Raw genomic sequence first — 24,213 nt, forward strand, 5'->3', positions numbered from 1 at the left:
GTCCCCGTGACCCCCTGACTCACATTCTTCACATTTGAAATGGCAGCATGACCTGCAGCCAGTAGAAAGAAGGGGAACTTTTGCCCAGCTTGAGATGAGTCCTCTTTAGCTGGGTTAAAGAGCCTGCCCTGGCTTTGGGCTGGGCAGGTCAGGATATGGCTGGGCTTTGGGCAGCTGAGTCTCCAGCGTAATGCTGGCAGACCATAATGAGGCCCAGCACATCACTAGTCCATGGAGCAGGGAGGTGGGCATGTTAAACTGGTTTGGAAAATCATTTCACAAATAGGTCCTAGCAAGGGATTTAACTCGAGCGCTGCTGGGACTTCCGGCATCTGCTCTACACACGTCAATTTCAGCACTGCCCCATAGACAGGATGAACCAGCTTCATGTCTGCCCCGCTCCTTGCGTTGCCATTTACCCCTGGCAAAGGGGCTCTGTGCAGGAGCATGTGCACATGTGTAAATGTGCAGCACAGTGGAAAAGCAGGCCATCCAGCCAAGTCTTGACCAGCTTCTCTGCTCCAGCCTCTTGCTGGTCCTCCTTCTCAGGACCGCCCCCTCGAACCATGTTCTCACCAGTGGGGTGCCAGGGCAGGCTGGGGTGTGCTGCGTTACTAGGACCTCATGCATCTCACAGGCGAGCTTCTGTGTTATCCCCATTGGGTCATTGCAGCCTCACGCCTAGATACACTGAGTTGCAGTGATCAGCCTGGAACGCACAAATGCTGTGGCTTGGGCTGAATTTGCTGGGAGGTTGTGAACAGCCCTGATCTGATGGCATGGTGACTTTGGGGTGGACAGCACTGTGGCGTGTCTGGAACAAACACGGCTTCCCTTCGGGGCAGGTTTGAATAAATTTGCCCTGACATGCGGTTTCTGCTAGCCCGCTCCAAAGGCCTATTCCTTCTGGGCAATGGAATAATTTTTAATGTGGTTCTCACTGCTTCAAAGTGAGCCAGCAGACAGGCACACGCCGATTTGCTCCTGCTTTGGAAAGGCAGCAGCACGAGCTCCTGGGCTGTGTTGCAGAGGGTGAGGCCTTTGCATCATCTCCCAACGATCAACCCCTCAGTATTTCCGGGGGTCACCTGGCACGAGTGCAACTGACACGTCCCTCTGTGATATGTGCTTCCTTATTTACATTTCTCCCCAGTTTCACCAGCTGCAAAAGGGAAGGAGCTTTAAGAAGGAAGAGAAGGGAGTTCACGTCTTGAAGGATTGTGTAACTTGAGGCAAAATCTCAGCCCATTTTTTTTTTGGTTGAGATTGTCCGCAGGCAGCGTTTACTTCCTCTTCAGGTCTCTAAGTTAATACCTAGTTATGAATTGATCTTTGTCAGCGCTGTGGCAAAGAGCCAGCCGTCAAGTTGGCTAGGGGTTAAATGGATCGTTGGCTTTTTCAGGTAAAAGTGAAACGATGTAAAAAGTGTGTGCTCACGCACACGTGTGTTCACATAGGTCAGGTGCCAGCTCCACGGGCCCTTCACACCAGCAGAGGAGCAATTAGACAGTTGTTAAAAATTGGCCAGTCTTGCTTTATGTCGGGCCTGGAAGGAGGGCAGGAGGTTATCAAATTAGACCTCACCAATAGTTCCTGTGCAAGGCAATTTGCGGGGGATGGTCAAAGAACCAAATGCAAGGCCTGGACCACAGAATTTGTAATAAAATGTCTCCGGATTTAGCCCTTTCCTCTTAGAAAGGCATATCCTAGATACCGCCCTGCTAGTCCATCTCGCTGCTATTGCAGACCCACTCATTCCCAGCATGAGGCACGCCTGAGCTGCTCAGTTCAGTCAGGCAACTGCTTGACCAGCTCAGGAATGGCTTGAGCCAGGTATAGATCTGTGGCCACTTGGGCACCTCACAGGGGTCACAATGCTGTGGGCCATGGCTAGTGATAACTGCACAGTACTGACAGGCTAGCAGGCAGGTCTTTCTACCCCAAGACCAGAGGCATAGGAGAATCTCTTGCACCTCTAGCAATATAGGGCCTACAAGACACAGTTGAAAAGAGGGCAGAGTCTGATTAGATGCTAGCTGGTGCAGTGCAGTTCACCTCCTTGGCACCCCATATTTATATACATTTAGGCTGAGATTTGTCAAAGCTGCCTAATGGATTGGAGCCCAGGTCCCATTACATTTTCAGGGGTGCAGGCACCAAGCTCCCTCATGGACAGCTTCTCTGCCCCAGGCCGAGGGTCCCTCCCATTCACCCAGAGAGGAACACAGATGTAGTTACACTAGTACCGGAGGGGCCCCTGCCTGCTTCCCTGGCTACGAGGAGCCCTGGTGCTACAGGACAGGATGGGCCAACCCCCCTTGTAAGGTCTGAGGCCTTTTTCTGCAGCCATATTAGGAGAGCAGCAGCCATGAGCCAAGAAGCAGGAAGTCACATCCTCACATTCCTTCTAAATTATATCAAAACAATGTAATATCTGGCTGTTCAGAAGGGCCCCCCTCTCCCAATAGTACCCACCATCACCAGAGAAAGAAACAGATCTTAAGATGTTTAAAGAAAACTTCGATGGCATTCTGCCTGGCAAGGAACCACTCCTCAACAGTTGTGGGTGTGAAATCGCTACTTCTTTATTGTCTTGCCTTTGTGGTCCCCACTTCGCTATTGTTTATCTGTAGGGTCTCTGTCTGGTTCTTCGATTGTTTGTTACATAACTAACTTTGCAAGGTGTAAATCGACTAAGGTGGTAGGGGGTGATTGGTTAAAGAATTGTTTCATAATGGGCTAAGATGGGTATAGCTAAGCAGGACTCAAGTTTCACTATACAACCTGGGGTCCAAAGAGAAGTTCTTTGGCAGCAACTCAAGGGGACAGCCCCACAATCAGAGCTGCCAGACCTCAACACCCTGCTGCCAACAATAGCATGCAAAAGCTGGAGTCCTCAGATGACGTGATCCTGACTGGCCACCAGGAAAAGTTCGTCTGCCTTATTGGCAGTGGTGAGCATTGAATGCTTAGCGTGTGCGTTCTGTTTTGGTGATGGTTAATAAATAGAGGTTAAGGATATTATTGTGTAAGGCTCTTTCACTGGTAAAAGGCCCTACAAACCCACAGAGTGTAAGGTTATGCCCTGAGCCCACGGAAGGATAAGGGTGGGTGCCTGAATTAACAGGGTTACGCCTTGAGCCCTAGGAACAGGGTAAAGGTGGGTGCCCTAGAGTGTGAGGTTATGCCCTGCATAGGTGCTGACTCCATGGGTGCGTCAGTGTTCAGCACCCACCGGCGGGCCCAGCAATCAGCTCTCCCCCTCCCCCCAGTGCCTCCCGCCCACTGACGGGCCCTGCCAATCAGCTCTTCCCACTCCCACTCCCCTCAGTGCCTCCCACAGGCCAAGGATCTGCTGTTCAGTGGCGGGCAGGAGGTGCTGGGGGGTGGGGGGGGAGCAGGGGCAGGAAGAGGTGGAATGAGGGTGGGGGCATACTCGGGGGAGGGGTGGTACAGGGCGGGGTGGGGCCTTGAAGGTGAAGTGGGGGAGGGGCCTGGGGCAGAGCCGGGGGGTTGAGACCCTTGGGAAATCAGAAAGTTGGCACCTCTGACGCTCTGAGCCCTAGGACCGGGGTAAGGGTGGGTGGTGCGGGTAACACCCTTACCTCCTTGTCCACCCACTTGGGCTGAGGGGAGCCAGCTGAGGTCCTGGCTTGGGTGATGGTTTTTTACCCATCCCTATGGTGCCTGAGCCCCTTCTACAGCGCACAGTGCCTTGCGTTCCAGATCACGGTGCAGCATGGACCCGCTGAGGCTTTGCCTCAGAGCAGGGAGGGCAGCGCACCCATAGCCTCTCCCCATGGCTTGTGCTCTGGAGCGCTGCCTCAGAGGGGCCCTGGGCTACCAGGCAGGTCTGCTGGCTCCTGCATGCTGCACCTTGCGGGGCTTTGCTGACATGGATACATGATCTTAAGGGCCTCACGACAGGGCGCTGCCCTGTGGTGAGAGGGCACCTGTGTCTCACCCGCTCTCCCCGTCACGGACTGGGCCTAGCCCAGGGCTCAGTGGGTTATGCACTCGCCAGTTTCCCTTTGCTGCTGTGACTTGTCAGCACCAGCACTAGCGTTAGCATCTGCAGGGCTCTGCAGAGGGGCACGTACCCTGCTCAGCGGCCTCCAGTGTTCCCTGCTCCTGAGCATGACTGGATCAGCGTCTTAGGCAACTCATTGAGGAGATCTAAGAAGCCAGGTCCCCTGCATTCAGGCAGCTGTTTGGGCAACCCACCACCTCCCAATACACTGGGCCTTCGGGGTGACGGGGCTGGTGCCCCAAAGTGCCGGTGCCTCATCTCCTTCTGACCTGGGTGAGCAAATTAGTCACTAAATCCTGTGGGTGCGGGGACATCATGCAGGCTGCCAACAAGCCCAGCTGTGCTGCGCTTTGACAATAACCACAGGCCGGTTACACGACAAACACGCCCCGGACTGTGTCATGCGTCCACACTGGAGGAGCAGCAGCAAGCGTGGGATTAACAGCCTACATGGGGCTCAGCCAAGCCCTGTGCCAGGGGCTGGGAGAGGCTGCGGCGGACAAGGGCATAGAGTCAGAGCTAACGGGGCTGCAGGGCATTTCCTTTTTGTAGCCTTTGTTTTTATTTAACATTAATTGTAGTGCTGTGATATTACACCATTGAGGGTTCGGCTCTGGCAGCTACAGCCTCATGTTCCTTAGGGTATGTCTATACTACCCGCCGGATCGGCGGGCAGCGATCGATCCAGTGGGGGTCGATTTATTGCATCTAGTCTAGACACGATAAATCGACCCCCAAGCGCTCTCCCGTTGCCTTCTGTACTCCAGCGCCGTGAGAGGCGCAGGCAGTCGAAGGGGGAGCGGCAGCAGTCGTCTCACCGCGGTGAAGACACCGTGGTAAGTCAATCTAAGTACATCGACTTCAGCTATGTTATTCACGTAGCTGAAGTTGCGTAACTTAGATCAATCCCCCCCCGAGTGTAGACCAGGCCATAGAGTTCGCTCTGCCTGTTTTAGAGCTAGAGTTCTTAGGAACACATGAAACCACAGGCGAGTAACACAGGCAATCACAAGAACAAGGGCCACTCTCTTTTATCAATTTTATTAAACTTACCAACAACTTTATGAAAGTCACAGCATGGACAACTCCTAGATCTAGCCATGCACCAGTTACAACTACAGCCAGCCTCACAGCCTCCTAGACAGTGTTAGGGGCTGATGGCTCTCTTATGGCTTGATCATCAGTGAAGGGATGAGCCCTGCTGGCGTTCTCCGACAGCAAGCGCCATTTTCCTCTGGGCACCCCCTTTTTCTAATGTGATTCTGCCTATACCGACATTCTGGACGTGTACATGAATGTGTCACCCCCTCTTTTCCTTATTGGGCTGATGTTCCCCTAGAAACTTAAGGGACCCTGGTTTCCATAGGCTGTGTAGGTTCTCTTTATTCTCATTAGCGTTGCAGCACCACCTGTGTCCTGTGGTTAAGACACATGTTGGAGCCGGATGTGCTGCTACAGCATTTTATGATTTAAAATTAATCTTCCAGCTGATTTTTCACATATTGCCACGCAGTACCTCTTTTCCCATCATCTTAGGGCATTGGTTAGTCTTCACTCATTTACTTATGTCAGCATTTCTTAGCTCCAAGGCCTAAAATAGCTAAGCTAAAATCTTGCAAGCATCAGCCTACAGGACTTGCGGACCAGCCTTTCTTACTTACATGATTTCCTCTAAATACCGATCAGTCTTATGCTTCTATAATCCTACAATTTAACTCTAACAGACAATGATTATACATAACAGGACATGTATATATTAGGAGGAGTTGTAAACACAACACGAGAAGTAATTCTACTCCACGCTGATTAGGCCTCAGCTGGAGTATTGTGTCCAGTACTGGGTGCCACATTTCAGGAAAGATGTGGACAAATTGGAGAAAGTCCAGAGAAGAATAACAAAAATTATTAAAAGTCTAGAAAACATGACCTATGAGGGACGATTGAAAAAAATATGTTTGATTAGTCTGGAAAAGAGAAGACAGAGGGGACATGATAGTTTTTAAGTACATAAAAGGTTGTTACAGGGAGAAGAGAGAAAAATTGTTCTCTTTAACCTCTGAGGATAGGATAAGAAGCAATGGGCTTAAATTGCAGCAAGGGAGGTTTAGGTTGGACATTAGGAAAAACTTCTTAACTGTCAGGGTGGTTAAGGACTGGAATAAATTGCCCAGGGAGGATGTGGAATCTCCATCATTGGATATTTTTAAGAGCAGGTTAGATAAACACCTGTCAGGGATGGTCTAGATCAGTGGTTCCCAAACTTTAACAACCTGTGAACCTCTTTCACTAAAATGTCAAGTCTCGTGAACCCCCTCCTAAAAATGAATATTTCCAGGGATTTTCTCCTTTACCTGAGTATAAATTATAAAAGCAGTGATCTTGGAAATATAACATTTGTTTTTATTACATGCTTATTACACACTATTTATTATTCATTATTATTAATCATTACAGTATTTTTATTACATTATGAAAACGGCAACACTCTTCCAAAATCTCACTTTCGTAGCTTGTATCACTTTGAATAAGTCTGTTACAAGACAAGGCTCCTATATTTCATCAAGGACTATCAGATGTGAAACAGCATGAAGGTATTTAAGAAGTCAACTCAAAGACTTCCTCCTACACAAGCATTCAGGTCTTGAGCAGTCCAGGCAAACAACGCACATTACAACAAAGCTTAAACTTGTTCTTCATGATAATTTTAAAAACAATACTAGCTGCCTATTTAATTTTAAAAACAGCAAAAAATATCCACTCCCTTTCCATTTCTTATAAAGAGTCTTGAAGTTTAATTCTCCTCAGTGTGATAGATATGCTTGCTTTGATCTGCTTAGCTCTTGGACGTCCAGGGGCTCCGGACTGCTGGCCCCCTGCTGTCCGGGGTCCCTAGGGACAGCTCTGTCCACCATTAGGGAATTTTTTCCCCGAGAACCCCCTGTAACATTTCGCGAACCCCCAGGGGTTCACGAACCCCAGTTTGGGAACCACTGAGCTAGATAATACTTAGTCCTGCCATGAGTGCAGGGGACTGGACTAGACGACCTCTCGAGATCCCTTCCAGTCCTAGGAATCTATGATTCTGTGTTAATCATAAATGAATAATAAACTAAAACCACTGACTACATTTTGTTAGTCACTGGCCTGCCAGGGCAGGGCTCGTTTCAGTTTGAGTTGTTGGAGCCTTGCTACAGGTGGCAACATACACTGGCCAGTGGGTCATGTGCCCCCATCCCAGCTCCAGTCAAGCCCACTTCTTGGCTACTCACCAGACTCTGGCGCCTGCGTGTTTTAAGCCTGAGTCCCTAACTTAGTGCCTCTGATCTCACTGTTGGGGTGCAGCTTTTCTATCACCGTCTCCTGAAAGCTGTAACCCCATGGCCCAGTCCCTGCTGGCACCAGCCCTCAGCCCCCCTCCCTGATAGTTTGAACATGCCCACTCCCAGCCTGAGCCAGCTGGGCTGTTGTTTCAAGGAGGTGCGCACACACACACACACACACACACGTACGTCTAATTCACCATTGCTATGTACAAGACACCCAGAGCTACGCTACGCAGCGTGAATAAACCCTACACCCGTGGTCCTGCTTCTGGTTTCGCCCCCCACTCCAGAGCATTCTTTCGGGGTTGTCTGGCCAGCCAGGGTCCTCCTGCTGCAATGCATGGCTTTGATTCTGAATCATGGAGCCGTCCCCTCTTCCCCCTCAGCTCACCCACTCTGATCTTGATGGTCCATCCTCCTTCCCTTCTACTGCCACAACTCCTGTGCATCTCACTGAGTCATCCCCTGTGAGTCCTTTTATAACCTTTCAGGTCAGACCTTTACCAGGTGACTTCATTGCCAGGCAGCCATTCCTCAACACACGCAGGGTCCTGCCTGGAGGCCAGTTGTCTGGGATGTTTGTATTTAAATAGAGGACCAGCCCCATTTAATGCTCCCTCTATTGTAAACCCTGCATCACTGCCCCTTGGAATTTCAGTCTGGCCTGGCGGTACCAGGACAACAGAGGGGAAGACCCCCCACCCCATCCAAAGTGACGTCTGCAGTCCAACACACATCATACAGAGCCCCCAAGGCCAAAGCTTTCATACATTGTACAGATTCCCGCATTGTCCCAACCCCTCTGCCGCCCCCCACAGAGGAGCTGAGACTGCCATGGCCCTGCCCACAGACCTTGGCCCCTTAGCTCAAGTTGTAGATATTTGGGCTTTTAGCTCTGAAGGTTCCCTGGCTACATCCCCGCTGTCAGCCGAGAGGTGGCCATTACAGCACCTTCCTGCAGATACCACCCGTGCTCATTACTGAACATGCTCTTCACTCGTTCTTACTAGCTGCATGTCGTCGAGTTCAGTGCTGTCATGCTGGAGCTGCGCTGTCGGCTGCTTCCTGTGCATTGACCAAGGCGGAGGGAACAAACGCAGCTTCTTGATAAGAACATAAGAACAGCCATACTGGGTCAGACCAAAGGTCCATCCAGCCCAGTATCCTGTCTTCTGACAGTGGCCAATGCCAGGTGCCCAGAGGGAATGAACAGAACAGGTAATCATCAAGTGACCCATCCCATCGCCCATTCCCAGCTTCTGGCAAACAGAAGCTAGGGACACCATACCTGTCCATCCTGGCTAATAGCCATTGATGGACCTATCCTCCATGAATGTATCTAGATCATTTTTGAACCCTGTTATAGTCTTGGCCTTCACAACATCCTCTGGGAAGGAGATCTGCAGGTTGACTGTGCGTTGTGTGAAGAAATACTTCCTTTTGTTTGTTTTAAACCTGCTACCTATTAATTTCATTTGGTGACTCCTGATAAGAAGAGATTATTGCTACATAGCAAATAACAAACCCCAATAATTACCAAAGACAAGAGAATGATTCCGTATTTAACCAGTTTTATTTTGGAAGTGCCTTAAAATCAGTCATTTGAATTTACACATTCACAGCTCATCTAGATTAATAATTTCACTTTCCAGCTTTGGTTCTGAAACATGAAGCTTAACATTCACAATTCACGAAAAGGGTATTTTAATACTTGGACAGTTTGCAATAATCATTATTGTCTTTCTTACAAGAGGCATGAATAGTCAGCTAGCAAATTACACCGGGCTTTTTGGTGATATGCCAACAAAAATAAGAGCTCTGGGCTTAGCCATTAAATACGTAAAGGGAACAAACACAGACAAAATGAGTCGGACTTTAAAGCAGCAGCAAGTGCAATGAATGAATAGTTTCTTTTGGTAGCAGCCAGCAAGCACTGCTTTAATGCATGCACTTACTCCAGTACAATTCACGCCTGAGTGCCAAACAAGGGAGCCACACTTCTCTGTGTTGTAGTGGGAGCAGGAGAGCGGGGCAAATGGTGGAAATGTGTTTGAATGGGAAAGCAAATGGCAACTCATCCCTTGTAGGAGCAGGAAACGGGCTGCGTTATGCGGATGGCTACAGTCATTAGCAGAGAGGAGGAACGTTCATCCCTGCAGGGACGCAGCACGAGCTCTAGGCACCACTTACGTCCCATGCCAGCCCCGTGGAATGAACCCCTTTTCCCTCTATTCCAATGGCTCAGGCCCACCCAGAAGCCCTTTCAGGGGGCCCCAGCAACCAGCTCTGTCCTGGATTTACTTGCAAGCATCCTGGTGCTCTTTGTACTGGTGTCTGCCAAGCTGAAAAGCCTCCTAAGGTCCCTTAGCTGAGGATTCCCCTTCAGCTGGAGTTGTGCAGACACCCTCCCTGCCCAAAGCAACCTGGTGTGGCTCTGCTGGTTTCCCCTTTCCACCCACCCTAGCACACCACACTGCTGTGGGCCACAGTCCCTGGACATGAAAATGCTGGTGCTGAGCTCCTCTGAGGGCTGTGCTGGGGCAGACGAGGGCCAAAAAGGGAGGTCCAGGGACCCAAGTGAACACATTGCCCCAGGTCCTCCCAGGCGTTCTGCTTCCTCTCCCTCTGCCCCCTGACCCAGCCCGCAGAGCTGCTTGGGGTCACAGAGTTGCAATTTCTCCGCATTGGATTGTTGTTTGAGTGCAGGCTAGAACTCTGGCCCTAGTGAAGTCAATGGCAGCTTTGCCATTAAAATCAGTGGGACAGGACTGCGCCCAAGGGCTCTTTTATCTGAAGTCTTTACGTTTGGTAAGATTTGCATTTCAGTCACTTAATGTCAGTGTCTCGCTGTGAAATTCCAGCCATTGCTCTGGAGCACAGCTGAGTGGCGGAGGTCTCTCTCACACACGCACACACCTGCTCCGGGGAGCTGGCCACAGGGAAGTAGGTCAGAAATCCAGGAGGACTGCATTCCAGTGATGCTACCCTGGAACAGAGGCCCCTTGTTTCAGGGCCTCCGTGACACAGCAAGAAGCTGCCGGATGCCAGTACAGAGGCTGACACAGTCCCAATCAAAGCCCCTTTTCATCGGTTCCTAAGGTCAGACGCACACAAAAGGAAGCCCTAACGGAACAGTGCAAGACATGCATGCCAGGACCTGATGTGTCCCCACGGGATGGGAGAGCAGTGCTGGCTGGCTGGCTATGCTGCTGTTGCGGTTTCCATAAATCACAGGCCAAGCTGCTCCCTGCTGGGCAGTGATCTCCAGGAACCTGCTGCCAATGCTGTGCAGATCCTCAGCACCCTTGCAATTCCCTTCTGGGACAGTGCGGCTCCAGGAGGGCATCTCCATGAGGCTGTGTGGGGGATGTGCCATGGACACCCAGCAGCGCCCGTCTGAAAAGTGGCAGGGAACCTTTCCCAGGACTCTGGAAGCACCTAGTTCACAGAGCAGCTGGCCCCACGGCAGCCCAGGGAGCAGCGCTCACGCTGGGACAGGGCTGTGTGTCTGGGGGGGGGGGGGGGGGGGGGTTAGAAGTTCTCATAGTGATGCACAAAGTAGGTCTGGTCCAGTTTGTTGATCTGCTGACAGGCTTGCTCCACATTCTTGGTCATCCCTGGGGGGCCGCAGCTGAACACGCCAATCTTCCACACCTGGGGACGCAGGAAAAAGGCAGGGGTGTCAAGTAACAGAGCCGCGGAGAGCAAGGGGCTCCCCCAGCCAGCCCCCTGCACTGGCCTGGCTCGTCACACCAGCAGTCTCAGTTCTGCCAGAGGCTCGGAGCAGTTCACCCTGCTGCCCTCAAGTGCCAGCTCTGGTTTCCTCCCACCAGCAGGAGGGGTGGGTGGCTCTACACCCGCTGTGCACAGGATGCTGGAGCCACCTAGCTCACACCTCCCCTTCTCTCGGCAGCACCTTCCCTGGTTTGAGTCCAGGAACTGAACCCATGTGCACACATGCGAAGGGCAGACTCTGCCCTCAGGTCACACCACCGTCAGCCCAATGCACTTGTACCTGCTTGGCCTGCACCTTGCATGAACGCCCCCAAAGAGACCTCCCTTTAGGAACAGCCTCGACCTCCACAGCGGGATGGGGGAAACAAAAGCCGCGTTTGTTTCTCTGTTCCCAATGAGCCTCTTTCCCGGAGTGTCTCAAACACCCTAGCTGAAGTTTCAGCCGCTGGCAGCGCCAAGCAGCTCACTGCAGCCACGCCCTCTCCCATCAGCGGTGCACTGGGCAGTACCAGGTCCCATCCCCCTCAGGGCAGGACTGTCCCCTTCGGGGCATTTGCTACGGTTTTTGCCTAGTTTTCACAATCCCCAAGCAATGGGGCTCCCCCAGCCGGGCACATCCCTCCGCCTTGCCTGCTGGTCAGCCACAAGACACGTCAGTTAATTTCATCCCACTGCTTCTAGTTGGGCCTCCGACATCCCGCCCCGTGTTCGCACACATGCAGGCTGTGTCTCGTCTCCCTTTGCAGAGCACGGCAGAGCTGGCTCTTTTCAGCCTCCCTCACCCATCAATCCCTCCCCAGGCATTTTCATGGCTCTGCTCTGAGGGTGGCCGAGTTTGTCGGTACCTTCCCAGTGATGGGGTGTGCACGGTCTCTGCCCAAGGCAAGAGGACATTGTGCGTGCAGCCCTCGACCATGTTGGTCTTTCACTGCCATGGCACGGTGCAAACTCCTGTCCAGCCAGCTGGCCCCCATCAGCCCCAGTCGCTTTGGGGATTACTGGCTGGGCGCCAGGCTGCCAAGCCTGTGTTCCAAAGGCTTTTGGCTCTTGCTTTGCAGGAGCAAGGCTCAGAGATTTTTGTAATCCTTTGGTGCCAGGACTGGGGTCTGCCTGACAGGACATGGTCAGGAGGGAACATGGGCCAGTGGCAGGATCAGCCCGGGCCAGTGGCAGGATCAGCCCGGGCCAGCTGGCATGAGGCTGTCATTTTCCCTGTAGGTGGGCCTGGCAGACGCCTCTCCCCTCCTTTGGCAAGGCTTCAGGGCAATCTCCGGCCCAGCCCCACCCTTTGGCTATTTGGGAACGTTTCCTCCTGGCCCTCTGGAGCTCCCAATGCTGACCACAGGGTTCCCCGGGTGCCCCCCGGCACACTTCTCAGCTGCCAGCTCCTACACCCCTTGCTTGGCAGAGATCGGTGGGGGCGAGGGCTGTCCGGCACTGACCTGGGGATGCACCTCCTGCAGGGACTTGAAGAAGGGCACGAAGGGGGGCCGCCCAAAGTGCGTGATGGAACGCAGCCCTGTGAACAGGCTCCGGTTCAGCACCTTCTGGAAGTGCCGCTCGCAGATGTACTGAAAGGAGAAAGGCGCCATGCGTCAGGGAGGGGAGGTGGGCAGGGGCAGGGCCTCTCTGCTCTAATGTGGCCCAAGGGGGCCGAATCAGCATGCAGCAGCACTGGGACCAGGGACACAGCACGGGGGGCCGGCCCAGCACAGAGTGGCACTGAGACCAGGGACACGGCACTGGGGCCAGGGACACGGCACTGGGGCCAGGGACACGGCACGGGGGGCCGGCCCAGCACAGAGTGGCACTGGGACTAGGGACACAGCACGGGGGGCCGGCCCAGCACAGACTGGCACTGGGACCAGGGACACAGCACTGGGACCAGGGACACGGCACGGCGGGCCGGCCCAGCACAGAGTGGCACTGGGACCAGGGACACGGCACTGGGACCAGGGACACGGCACGGGGGGCCGGCCCAGCACAGAGTGGCACTGGGACTAGGGACACAGCACTGGGGGCGGGCCCAGCACAGAGCGGCACGGGGACTAGGGACACGGCACTGGGGGCGGGCCCAGCACAGACTGGCACTGGGCTCAGGGACATGGCACGGGGGGGGCTGTCCCACCACAGGGGGGAGGGAGGACAGCCCAGAGAGGCACTGGGGCAATGGCTAATCACCTTGTGCCCTCTCTCAGTTGGGTCCTGCCCCCCTAGCCCAGCTTTGGCGAAGGTGAAATTGGCCCTGCCCTCTCCCGTATCCGGACCTCCCCATGGCACAGAGTGGCAGCCCTGGCACAGGGCGCTCACCAGCATGGTGGTGCGCAGGTCGAACTTCTCAGCCAGCTGGGTGATGTAGATGTGCACAGACACCAGGTCGTGCTGGTCGTTTTCCTCCACCTCGCGGATGATGTCAGCCAGCCACTCGAACTGCCGCTGCGTCCGTGTCACCCAGATGAAATAGATCTGAGAGCACACAAAGAGCGGGTCACCGGCAGGGCCCTAGTGACCTCAAGCCAGCCCCCACTCCGGGGAGTCTCCTGCAGCCAGCCCACGCTTCAGGGAATCCCCTGTAGCCGGCCCCCGTTCCCCGGGTCCCCGCAACTGGCCCCACCCTCGGGACCCTCCATAGCCAGCCCCACCAGGATCGGCCATGAAAGGTAAAATCTCTGCGCTAAGGGAGGTGATAGGTGGCAGCCCAGAGGGGCTCACTGAGAGTGCTGGGCAGAGCTCACAGCGCTGGTCAGTGAGCGTTTCAGAGCCTCTGAGGGAATGGGTTGGGTCCCAGAGACGTGCGCAGGGCCAGGGGACATCGCGCTGCAGCTGTCTGAGACGGACAGCAAGGGGAGGACACTGCTCAGACCTCAGAGTGACCTGGAGCAGACAGGCTAAGCCTGACCCCTTGGCCTCACTGCCCGCTCTCTCCTGAGTGCTGCGGGATTGTTGTCAGAGGTTCCTCCCATGTAACCAGGGCAGTGAGAGGAGGGGCCCAGGGAGTCCCTCTCACCTTTTTGCATGGCATCTTGGAGCTGACCGAGGACTTGAAGACCAGGTCTTTGAGGATGGAGGCAAAGGGAGTCACCCCGATGCCTCCTCCCACCAGCACAGAGACTTCAAACTTGTTCCACTCCTGGTGGCCCTCGCCGAACGGCCCGTCCAGATAGAGCTGGAAAGGAGCCAGCAGTTAGCAACGCTGCCCTGCCCGCACTGCTGTCTCAGGGAGCAGACCCAGATAGCACAGCGCAGAGCGCCCCAGGATGAGGGAAGAGGACATTTTACAAGCAGTGCCCGGAGATCTCTGATGCCCACTTGGGGCAGACAGAAGCCAGGCTGGGTACGTTTCCTTGGACCGTCCCACACGCAGCCAGTGGTAATAGGAACCAACGCACCGGCCGGGGTAGGATGAAGGACTGGGTCAGCCCAGCCAGGAGAGGGACTTGTGGCTCCAAAGAATCTAGGTGTGCTAAGACAGAGGCTTAGATCTCGGGAGCCTGAGCTCTCCCTCCTGTCCCCCAGCCCAAACAGCGGGTGCTGGCGCTCTGTAGTGCTCGGAGGACTCCACTCTCCAGAGATGTGGCTTTTTCACCCATCCCCAGACTCACAGGGGAGGAAACGCCTGGCTGTACCTTGGGATATCTGCCAATTTCAGCCACAATCTCGGGGGAGTACAGCTCCCGCAGCCGGGTGGTCCAGGGCCCTGCAGCTCGGATATGCAGGCTCAGCGCGTCCTCGTGGGGTGCGGAGGTCAGAGTGAAGGGGTGGTATTCATTTGTCCCCAGGGACAGGCAGGCAATTCGCACCCACTGCCCGGACTTGTAGTCAAAATCCTGCGGCCGCTGGAACTTGAGATAAGTAACGCCTAAGAGAAGGGCAAAGGTTTCCTTAGCATCTTTCTTAAGAAAACAGCTGCCTGCTCTGTAAAATCGACTTCCCCCTGATCTGAGCCATGCGGGGGTGCTGCACATGGCTCCTTCCTGGGTGGGAGCTGCACATGCACAGAACAGATGCTCCAACGCTCACCATGCTGCCAGGCCCCGGGCAGGAGCGGGACAGCACGAGAGGGTGGAGATTGGGTGCAGGGAGAGTCCGGCTGGGTGGTGGTGAAAAGTGGTGTGGCGCTCCCAGCAGAGAAGAGCTTAGCCCCCAGGGGCAGGGCAGCTGAGCAGGCTGCCCGGAGAGTGACGCCAGAGGAAGGCTCGTGGCAGCCTTGTGAGCCTGTGTCTGCTCCTGTCGCTGGGCATGGTTTGGTCTCCAACAGGGACCAGGAGATGGAGGTTTCTAATAGGTGATTTGGCCTGGTTTCTCCTTTTCTAGCAAGTCTTTCCCATTGGTAGCTTTGATCCTAGTCAGGCAGGTATCTGGGACTCAGCTCCCACCCCGTGAGGCAAGTGTAACGCCCTCCCCTGCCAGCCAGGGGCGCTGGGAGGGGCAGCGAGTCACCACATTTGCAGTGCTTGGAAGGTGCGCCAGCGTCAGGGTGCAGCCGGCTCTCCTGTTACAGCAGCAGCGTGGTGTTGTACATTCCAGCGCCACTGCCATGTCCGACGGCCATCAGACTTCAGCAGGGACGTACCCATGTGCCTTCTGGGTCAAGGCAGCACAGGCCTGCCCCTGCCAGCCGGAGGTGGCTAACCAGGGACACTAAGAGCTCCAAGGCTCCAGATCTCTGAGAAAGCTGGATATACCCCCCACACCTGCGAAGGGTCATGCAGACTGCCTGACACGCTAATACCCCCCGGGGAGCCGTCCCCACTGTACCTGAAGGGAGGAGCTCAGCTTTCAGCACACTCATCTCCACCTTCTTCCTGCTCAGGCTGATCAGCTTATCTGCCCCGTAGATGAGAGCTGGGATGATGAAATAGACGTGGAAGCGGGGCTGCTGGACCAGACCGTAGCTGCCATGGATAACGACCTGGGAACACAGCGCCAAGCACACCCATGATTGCAGCACTCAGCACAGGAAACTGCTCAGGTGTTAACGTGCCCCAAATGGAGGGGCACGATGGCAGAGCTACCCAGTGGGCAGTAAGTCTAGGGTAGAGGAGCCCTGAGCAGCTGTTAGCTATGACAATAATAATCACTACTTCTTTGCAGCCCGTTCTACAGATGGGGAAACAGACACGGAGCAGGGAGGTGACTTGCCAAAGGTCACCCAGCAGGCCAGTGGCTGAGTGCAGACTAGAACCCAGGTCCAGGGGCGGCTCTATGTTTTTTGCCGCCCCAAGCACGGCTGTCAGGTAGCTTTCTGCGGTGCGCCGGCGCGCAGTCCGCTGGTCATGCGGATTCGGCGGCACGCCTGTGGGAGGTCCGCCGGTTCCACGCCATCGGCGTACCCGCCACCGAATTGCCGCTGAAGCCGCGGGACCGGCGGACCTCCCGAGGCAAGCTGCCGAAAGCCGCCTGCCTGCCGCCCTCACAGCAACTGGCAGGCCGCCCCCCGCGGCTTGCTGCCCCAGGCACGCGCTTGCTGCACTGGTGCCTGGAGTCGCCCCTGCCCAGGTCTCCTGAGTCCCAGGCCTGCGCTCTACCCACTAGAACCCACTGCCTGCCACATGTGCACTCGCTGTGTTTGCAAGGTTCCAGCACCTGCACGTGCTTTCTAACCAGGGGAGCTGGGTGGCTCACGGTGCCATGCTACAATCTCTGGGTGCTGAGTGGATTTGCACCTGTCTCTCCTGTACTGAAGCATATTCTCTATGCTACCAATAACATTCATTCTTTCAAGTCCACGCTATTCCGCAAAACATTCACCTCCCCTCTGCTCAGCAGCCCCTCCTGCCGCCCGGTTCTGGTCCTGCAGTGAGCGGAGGACAATAGGAACTCACACCTATCGAGTCTAGGTTTGCACACTGTGCTCACCCCCACAGGATCTGCGGAGGTGAAAGACTGGTTGGGAAGCCCATCCACTCCCTGCACGTCCCTCCAGCTCCTTGCTAATGGCTGTGAGGAACACACTGCACCGGGTACAAAACAGGTCTGGTGCCCAACAGCTAAGATTAGCGCAAGAGCGAAGCCAGGCCGCAGGACTCCAAGCCACATACCATGATGTAGAGCAGCACGTAGAGGTGGTGTGTGATCCAGAACCCCCGGAAGCTGATGCGCCGGAAGTGATGGGAGGCGAACACGTACATCACCGCCAGAATCACCAGCAGCAGCACCCCGGTCATGCCTGCCAGAAAGTGGGGTTGAAGAACGAGGGGCGAGGGGTCACCGGAATAGCCTGTGCCCAGCAGAGAGCCACCCCTCACTTGGAACCACCGTGGCGGTGGGTGGGGGAGCTATGCAGATCCCCTCCCCTCACAGAATGCCTGGCATGCACGGATGGTCACCCTTACCTGGGACGGTCTCGAAGAACCACCAGTAGTACTTCTGGGGCATCTGTGACCTAGAGAAGAAAGAGATGACTTAACCCTCTGACATCAGATCACAGACTTCTCCACAGAACAAACCAAACACCCACTGTTTGGCTTTCCACTTGACAAATGGCCTCTAACATCGCCCTTTGGGAATGGTGGCCATCCACAGACTGCAGTCTCCCCAAGAAGATCACCTCCCAGGCAGGTTGGACAAGATCTCTCAAGCCATCTAGCCCAGCCTTCTGCACCACACTGTCCTTCATCCGTGGTCTTACCTAGCTGCTCCTCAAACAGTTGTGCTTTGCCCGGGGCAGGGCTTCCAAAACACACTCACCCATCATCCACGAAGACATTGGAGAAGAGGCAAGACAGGATGCTGAGTGGGCTGACCGAGAAGATATAGACATTCACTACATGGCCCCCGGTGTGGAGAACTGCAGGACACAGAGACAGAGCAAATACATGGTCACGTGCCGTCATATAGCTGTGCTCGAGAGACCCAAAGACAGCAATTTTTGCCCGGGTATCTCTGTCTGTGTCTAGGGGGGCTGGTCAGTCCCGAATGGCACGGCCCGTGTCTGACTCTGGCTGTGCAGGATGCACAGCGGCTGGCTTTGGGGGATGTCTCATTCCCTGTCAGTATCAGGGCCAGGGGGATTCCACCCCTGCCCCCATGTAGCCAACTCACTTGAAAAGATCAGGGCTGCCATAGCGAGCCAGCGATGGAAGTCCACGGCGGCGTCAAAGGGGATGTAGCGGTTGAGGAAGGTTTCGCGCAGGAAGGTGATGAGGTTGCGGCACATGGTGAGCAGGATGTATGAGTACATGAAGGAGATGCTGGCTGCCGCCCCCCGGGAGATGACGATGCCCACGTAGGTGGTGTCTGCAATTCCTGTTGCTGGCGATGCAAATGCATAGTCTGCGGACAAAGCGGGGCAGGGGGGTTACACACAGGGCGAGCACAAGAGAGCGTGGGGGAGGAGCTCGCTCCCTCTCTGTGTCTCCTTAATAGAGAGGAAACAAACCAGCTCATTTCTCCAAAGGCAAGGGCAGCAGGACATGGTGGAATGCAGGGGTGGGCTAGCGGAAGGCTGGTTATGGCTCTCTGATTCCGAGGGCCAGTCTGTGCCAGCTCCATTCTGAGCCCTCCCATGATGTAGAGCAGCCTAGGGGCCTGTCTGAACTTACACCCCTGCTGTATGGGATACCAGTGGAACGTCATGCCAGGGAAGGACTGGCGTAGTGGAGGCGGGCTCTGCCATGCACCCTATCTGCCCCTGGCATGCCCCTCCATGCCAAGGTGGGGGCAGCAGGCACAGGAACTAGCTCTGCTAGCTTTATGCCAGGGGAAAGAATGCCACGCTGGCCGCTTATGGCCAGAGCCAGGCCCCTTTGCACTGCAGGTGACAGGGACAAGTCTCACTAGAGTCTGGCTGGGGACCTCCGTTCTCCTTGTTGTTCTGACGTCAGTGTGTGTGTGTGTGTGTAACTGGTTCATGGACTCACCTCACTTTCCCAGCCCATCACCCACCCCATCAGGCTGGCCTAGCACGCAGGGCCCTGCTCCCGGCACACCCCCCAGAAGCACACATTCCTGCTTCTCTCCTCCCTGGATGGTGGCACTCTGAGCTGCCCCATCAGCAGGGGACGCTCTACACTAGCTGCCCACTCACAATATGCTCTCTCCGCAAACACGCCGGCAGTGATGGCGGAGAACAGAACCACACAGGCAATGTGGCGCCTGTAATTCTCGATGAAACGCTTGAACTGCTGGATCTTCTGGTGAACTTTGCTCCGCTCGTATTTTGTCCTTTGGGCCTCGGTGTATAAATGTGGCTGGTGAGGTGTTGCCCTAAAAAGAACAGTCGTCAGCTCCCCGTTAAAGAAGTGCAGCACTCTTCCCACCAGATGGAGGGCAAAACTCCAGCTGACTGTGAGCGAGCAGGGCTTAAATCAGTCACGGAACCACAGGGACCATGCGGTTCCTTAATGCCACTGAGCGCGCAGGCTCCGTGGGGCAGAGACTCCTTCGCTACGTGTCTGAGCAGCAGCTAGCTCGTTGGCTGGGCTGGCGCCTCTGCTCACTCCTGTGATACAGCTAATGAATGAGAGTTGTAAGACGATGCAAACGTGTGTCGGGTGATGCCAGCTGGCAGAGTTATACAGAACTTGATAACAACAAATAAATAGATACTTAAATAAAGGCAGATAAGATACGCTTTAAAGGGCAGCCATAAAAGGACATGAATTACAGTAATGGGAAACCTCAGTGACAGCACTAAGGGCAGGGCAGAAGGCTGGGAACTCCGAGGTAGGTCAGTAAATTCACCGGAGTTCCAATGTTGCTGCAGGGCGTGTTCCTTGCTTGGGTGATGTTTGGTGTCACTACAGCCGTGGGTCTGGGCCTCACCCCCTCCCGCTTGTTGGGAGAGAGTTAGGGTGAACAAGCAGAGATAGGGAGACCATATGTCCCGTTTTGGTCGGAACAGTCCCTTTTTTAAGCTCTGTCTCAACAGTCCAGACTTCTTTGGCAAGAGTGGGCATTTGTCCCATTTGCTTTTGGCAGCCCCATGCAGGGGGAGAGACAGGGATTGGGGGAGAGGCAGGCAGGCTCGAGCGACACCAGCCCCAGCCTCGCGAGGGGCGGGGAAGGCAGGCAGGCAGAGCTCGGGCAAGCAGCGACACCAGCCCCGCGGGGAAGGGGGGCGGGCAGGGCCTGAGTGAGCGGCTTGGGCCAGCCCCACGCACTGTCCAGTTTTTCCTTTGGGAAATATGGTCACACTAAGCAGAGGCCCCCAAGAGCAGAGAGGTGATGTGCGGGGAGTCCCCCACCCAGGGGAGCTCGGGACTGACCTAGCTCAGAACTGCCCTCGACCCCAGGCCCAGCTTCGACTGGAGCCGCTCAGCCAAAGGGACACGTTCCTCACAAACCAGCTCCTTTCCTGACCGACCCGACTGGAGTCGCACTGCGACTACTCAATAGGCCGGATTCTGACACCCTTACACCCACAGCGCAGCCACTTGTCCTTGTGCAGGTCCACTGAAATTAGTGAGGCTACCCCAGGTGTAAGGTACTACTCAGCCTGGGGAAGGGCATCAGAAACCGGTGCTTGGTAGCTGCGTGTGGCATGCAGGGAAGGGCAGGGGTGCTCATGCCATGCTGCCATCCTACCCAAATGCCAAAATTGGCAGCTGCTTTCTTCCTCGCTAACGGGCCCCTGAAGTTTCAACTGGATCCAGATTCCTTCTTCACTTCCTGCCCTAACTGGTGTTTTATTTTATAATCCAAGCCAATCTGATACAGAGTCGCGCAGCCATAATACACATGACACTCCGGGGCCCTTTTTACAGTCACCGTCCATAGAGAACAGCTGCATTAGCAAGGCATCAAACAGGAAACAGCTGAGCCAAAGCCTGCCCCCTCAGCCAGCTGACTCAGGCTAGGTCTACACTACAGCGGACTTCCGACCTAAGATACGCAACTTCAGCTACGTGAATACCGTAGCTGAAGTTGCGTATTTTAGGTCGGCTTACCTGGCGGTGAGGACGCGGGAAAGTCGACCGCTGCTGCGCTGCCGCCGACTCCGCTACCGCCTCTTGTCGAGGTGGAGTTCCGGAGTCGACGGTAGAGCCATCAGGGATCGATTTTACCGCGTCCTCACGAGACGCGGTAAGTCGATCCCCGATAAACCGATTGCTACCCGCCGGATCGGCGGGTAGTGAAGACGTAGCCTCAGAGGCTCAGGCTAGTGCCCAAGGAGAGGGGGTGGCATACGCATTTCTTGCCCATCCTCTTCCCCAGCTCTGGCCTCTCGCACTCCATAAGCTGTGCCATGATTTCGAGTTGGGGCTTCCTCCCTGGTTGGGATTGTGCTGCCAAAGGAACTATTTATATGCCAGAGATGCCTCTGTTGATAACCTGCATAGCACAGCTCAGAGTCAGATGTGAGGGAATGAGGCTTTTGAAAGCAGCCCGGCAGGGGGGCCAGGCATGCTGGGGGAGGCCAGAGCATGCCAGGTTCTCATGCAGCAGGAGCCTGGCAGGCTGGGTTATTGCACACTTATACTGCAGTGTAAGGATCCAGACTCACCAGGCCAGGGGAGCCAGAGAGCTCCCCAGAGCAGAAGGCTGCACGTTCCCATGATGCAGTGTAAACCTGGGGGTTCTGTACCAGAATTCTCATGTGAAATCCAGCTCTTGAGGAGCTACCATGTGAACTCAGCAGCCAGCAGGGGCTGGAGTCATGGGGAGAGACAGGAGGGGCCGTGTTCTCCCTTACTGGGCTTGCAGCTGGCCTGCTCCCAGACACATGCTGGAGCTTCAGAAGCAGCCACTTGCCTTCCCTCTCTCCCCTCATCCTGCTGGGGCAGCGGCCGAGTCCGAGCGTGCGAGTGGGGAGGAGAAGGGTTGGGAAGACAGACTGCAGCAGCAGCACACTGCCTGCTGGCCAGGGGCAGGCCCCAAGCCAGTGGGCTCAACTTACCCATTGGTATTGGTCCGGTTTATGAAGGAGACGCGGTTGCTCATGTTTTGCCTGAACACGTCAGGAACTCCTGTGGGAAGCAGAAAGGACAAACGTGTGACACAGAGACAACGCTTCCAGGAACGTCCCAATCATGCCCCTGGACTCTCTGCTCGGGGGGCAGGGGCTCTGCTGGGATGGGCAGCCTGCTCTGCTCAAGAGAAGGGCCAGCATGTAGAGTCTACGCAGCAGAAGGCAACTTCCCCACCTTGTAGCGAATGGCGCCTCTGTGAGTTGCGGCTGGAAAAGAGACGCTGGAGGAAAGACAGGACTTGGCTCTGCCCTCTAGTGCCAGCCACCCCCAGCCCAGCTGAGCGCAGCAGAAAGGTCACCTGGACTTTCTTTGCTCTTTGTGCCCCACCACGCTGACCTTTGATGCAGAGCTGGGTGAAGCGCAACTCGCTGTCATGGTCTCGCAACATGTAATGAAAATCCTCCCACGTCAGCTCCTGCTTATCCTGAAAGCCTGACGCCTGGAACATGGACTCAATCACCTGCTCCATCTGATCACCCGAGAGACAGTTGTTGGAGATCTCGATGAAGGACCTAGAGCAAAGGGACAAAGCTGGGAGCTGCAGAGCAATCAGCTGACTCTCAGAGGGCGAGAACACAGGCCTGGCTGTGCACAGCATATGCTAGCAGCCCTGGTGGGGTGCGGGTTATAGAGACCCCTGCAGGGGATGTGGCAGCACCATTACTGGAGCCACTTCAGATGAGACTGGACTGAGCATCAGGATACATCCAGGTGTTCTCAGCTCCGAGTACTGGACCCAAACGGTTTCACACCGGACCCCCAGAAGTTGAAACACCTCAAATGAGCAGCCACTTTTGAGAAGGCGTATGCTGACTACCTATCCAAGAGCAGCGCGGACAGGAGAAATACCTCAGCATCCTGAAGAGCTCTTCCTTGGAGAGGAAGCCATTCCCGTCAACGTCGTACATGGTGAACATCAGCTTTGACTTCTCCTCTGGGGACCCTGTTAGGGAAGAAGATGGATGGAATAAGAAATACTTCCTATTTCTGTAGTTCCTTGCAAATTATGGTCTCAAGGCACTTTACAAGGACTGAGGTGGGGCTTATGGGACCTGCAGCAACACAGTCATCATTCCAGCTGAGAAATTCCAGCAAAAAAGCACACTGCTAATGTTACTTGGAATTTGTAAGCAAGTTTGTTTCAGCTGTGTTTGCTGCTCCTCTGTGTTTGATTTCTCTAAATGCTGTCACGCAAGCTTTACCAGCATGAATAGACATGAAGAGAAATATCTTACAGCTTGAATAACTGAATGTTCGTCAAATGCAAATTCTTTATGACATATTTGAGTGTGAAAGTCACAATTCACACTTGTGTTAGTTAAGGACATAACTCGTCATGTCAGGGAGCAGAAACAATCCCCTAAGTTTATTTAAGTACCCAACAGGGCACAAATTTTGAATATTCCCAACGAGCTCCTTCTTAATGAGCTCCCAACCAAAGACGAGTCGCTGTGGAAATCTGCAGAGATTCTGAATAATAAATAAGTCTGAGACCTTGGCTACCTGTCTGCAGACAGTTTGCAAAGAGAAAAAGAAGCACAATTTGTCAAACAAATTATTTGTTGTGAATTATTCTCCTAACCAGTGCAGAGCAAAGATTTTCTGGCAATCACCTTATCTAGTCTGTCAGTTATCATATCCCACCTCCTTATTCCCTCCCAGTGTCTCAATTAAAGTATTACGGTTGTGCATTTCTCTCCAGCCTGGGGGTAAACTGGGGCAGAGTCTGGTACTCTGGCCAGGAATAAAATCACGTTTATTTTGGAACCGAGTGTCCACAGAGGCAGTTATCCTAGAATAGCTGCTGGGAATAGCCTTTTCTGCAATAGCTATTCTGGTCAATTTCCCCATGTAGACAAGCTCTTAATAAAGCTTCCAAATGCACCCAGTATAATGCAACACCACTCAACTTCCCCCAAGGAAGCTACCCCCAAAAACTGCCTGATAGTATAAAAAATGATAGTATGAAGTGGTCATGGGATGCCCCCCTGCCACTGCCTCTTGAAAAGGCAGCTGCAGAGTTTGCTGTAGCTTTACCTGTATGCTAGTACAACAGAAAAACAGATTTTGAGAGTTACATCACTGGCCTCCTGACAGGTGGAGTGATACCTATTCATGGCAGCTTCAGAGACTAACTAGCCAAACTTTGCCCACCAGCATTGACAAAGAGAAGAGATCGCCTTCTCTGCGTTAGCAGCTGAAGGAGAAATGC

The 24,213-nt window shown here is 54.5% G+C and overlaps 1 protein-coding gene across 1 annotated transcript in view; it reads right to left on the reverse strand.

The window, feature by feature from the left end:
* Nucleotides 1-10,884: 10,884 nt before the first annotated feature.
* LOC112116334 (dual oxidase 2-like) overlaps nucleotides 10,885-24,213 on the reverse strand; it is a 39,481-nt gene continuing 26,152 nt past the window's right edge. The window contains exons 20-33 of the mRNA XM_024213767.2: nucleotides 22,851-22,944; nucleotides 22,338-22,513; nucleotides 21,929-21,998; nucleotides 19,118-19,296; nucleotides 18,133-18,363; nucleotides 17,779-17,878; nucleotides 17,424-17,473; nucleotides 17,130-17,257; nucleotides 15,847-16,000; nucleotides 14,715-14,947; nucleotides 14,096-14,254; nucleotides 13,399-13,554; nucleotides 12,531-12,659; nucleotides 10,885-11,007 (exon numbers count right to left, since the gene is read on the reverse strand). Of these exons, the coding sequence (XP_024069535.2) occupies nucleotides 10,885-11,007; nucleotides 12,531-12,659; nucleotides 13,399-13,554; nucleotides 14,096-14,254; nucleotides 14,715-14,947; nucleotides 15,847-16,000; nucleotides 17,130-17,257; nucleotides 17,424-17,473; nucleotides 17,779-17,878; nucleotides 18,133-18,363; nucleotides 19,118-19,296; nucleotides 21,929-21,998; nucleotides 22,338-22,513; nucleotides 22,851-22,944 (1,982 nt within the window). The remainder of the gene's footprint in view (nucleotides 11,008-12,530; nucleotides 12,660-13,398; nucleotides 13,555-14,095; nucleotides 14,255-14,714; nucleotides 14,948-15,846; nucleotides 16,001-17,129; nucleotides 17,258-17,423; nucleotides 17,474-17,778; nucleotides 17,879-18,132; nucleotides 18,364-19,117; nucleotides 19,297-21,928; nucleotides 21,999-22,337; nucleotides 22,514-22,850; nucleotides 22,945-24,213) is intronic.

The sequence above is a fragment of the Terrapene carolina genome, unplaced genomic scaffold (assembly GCF_002925995.2).
Source record: "Terrapene carolina triunguis isolate 2854851 unplaced genomic scaffold, T_m_triunguis-2.0 Scaffold67, whole genome shotgun sequence".
Lineage (NCBI taxonomy): Eukaryota > Metazoa > Chordata > Testudines > Emydidae > Terrapene > Terrapene triunguis.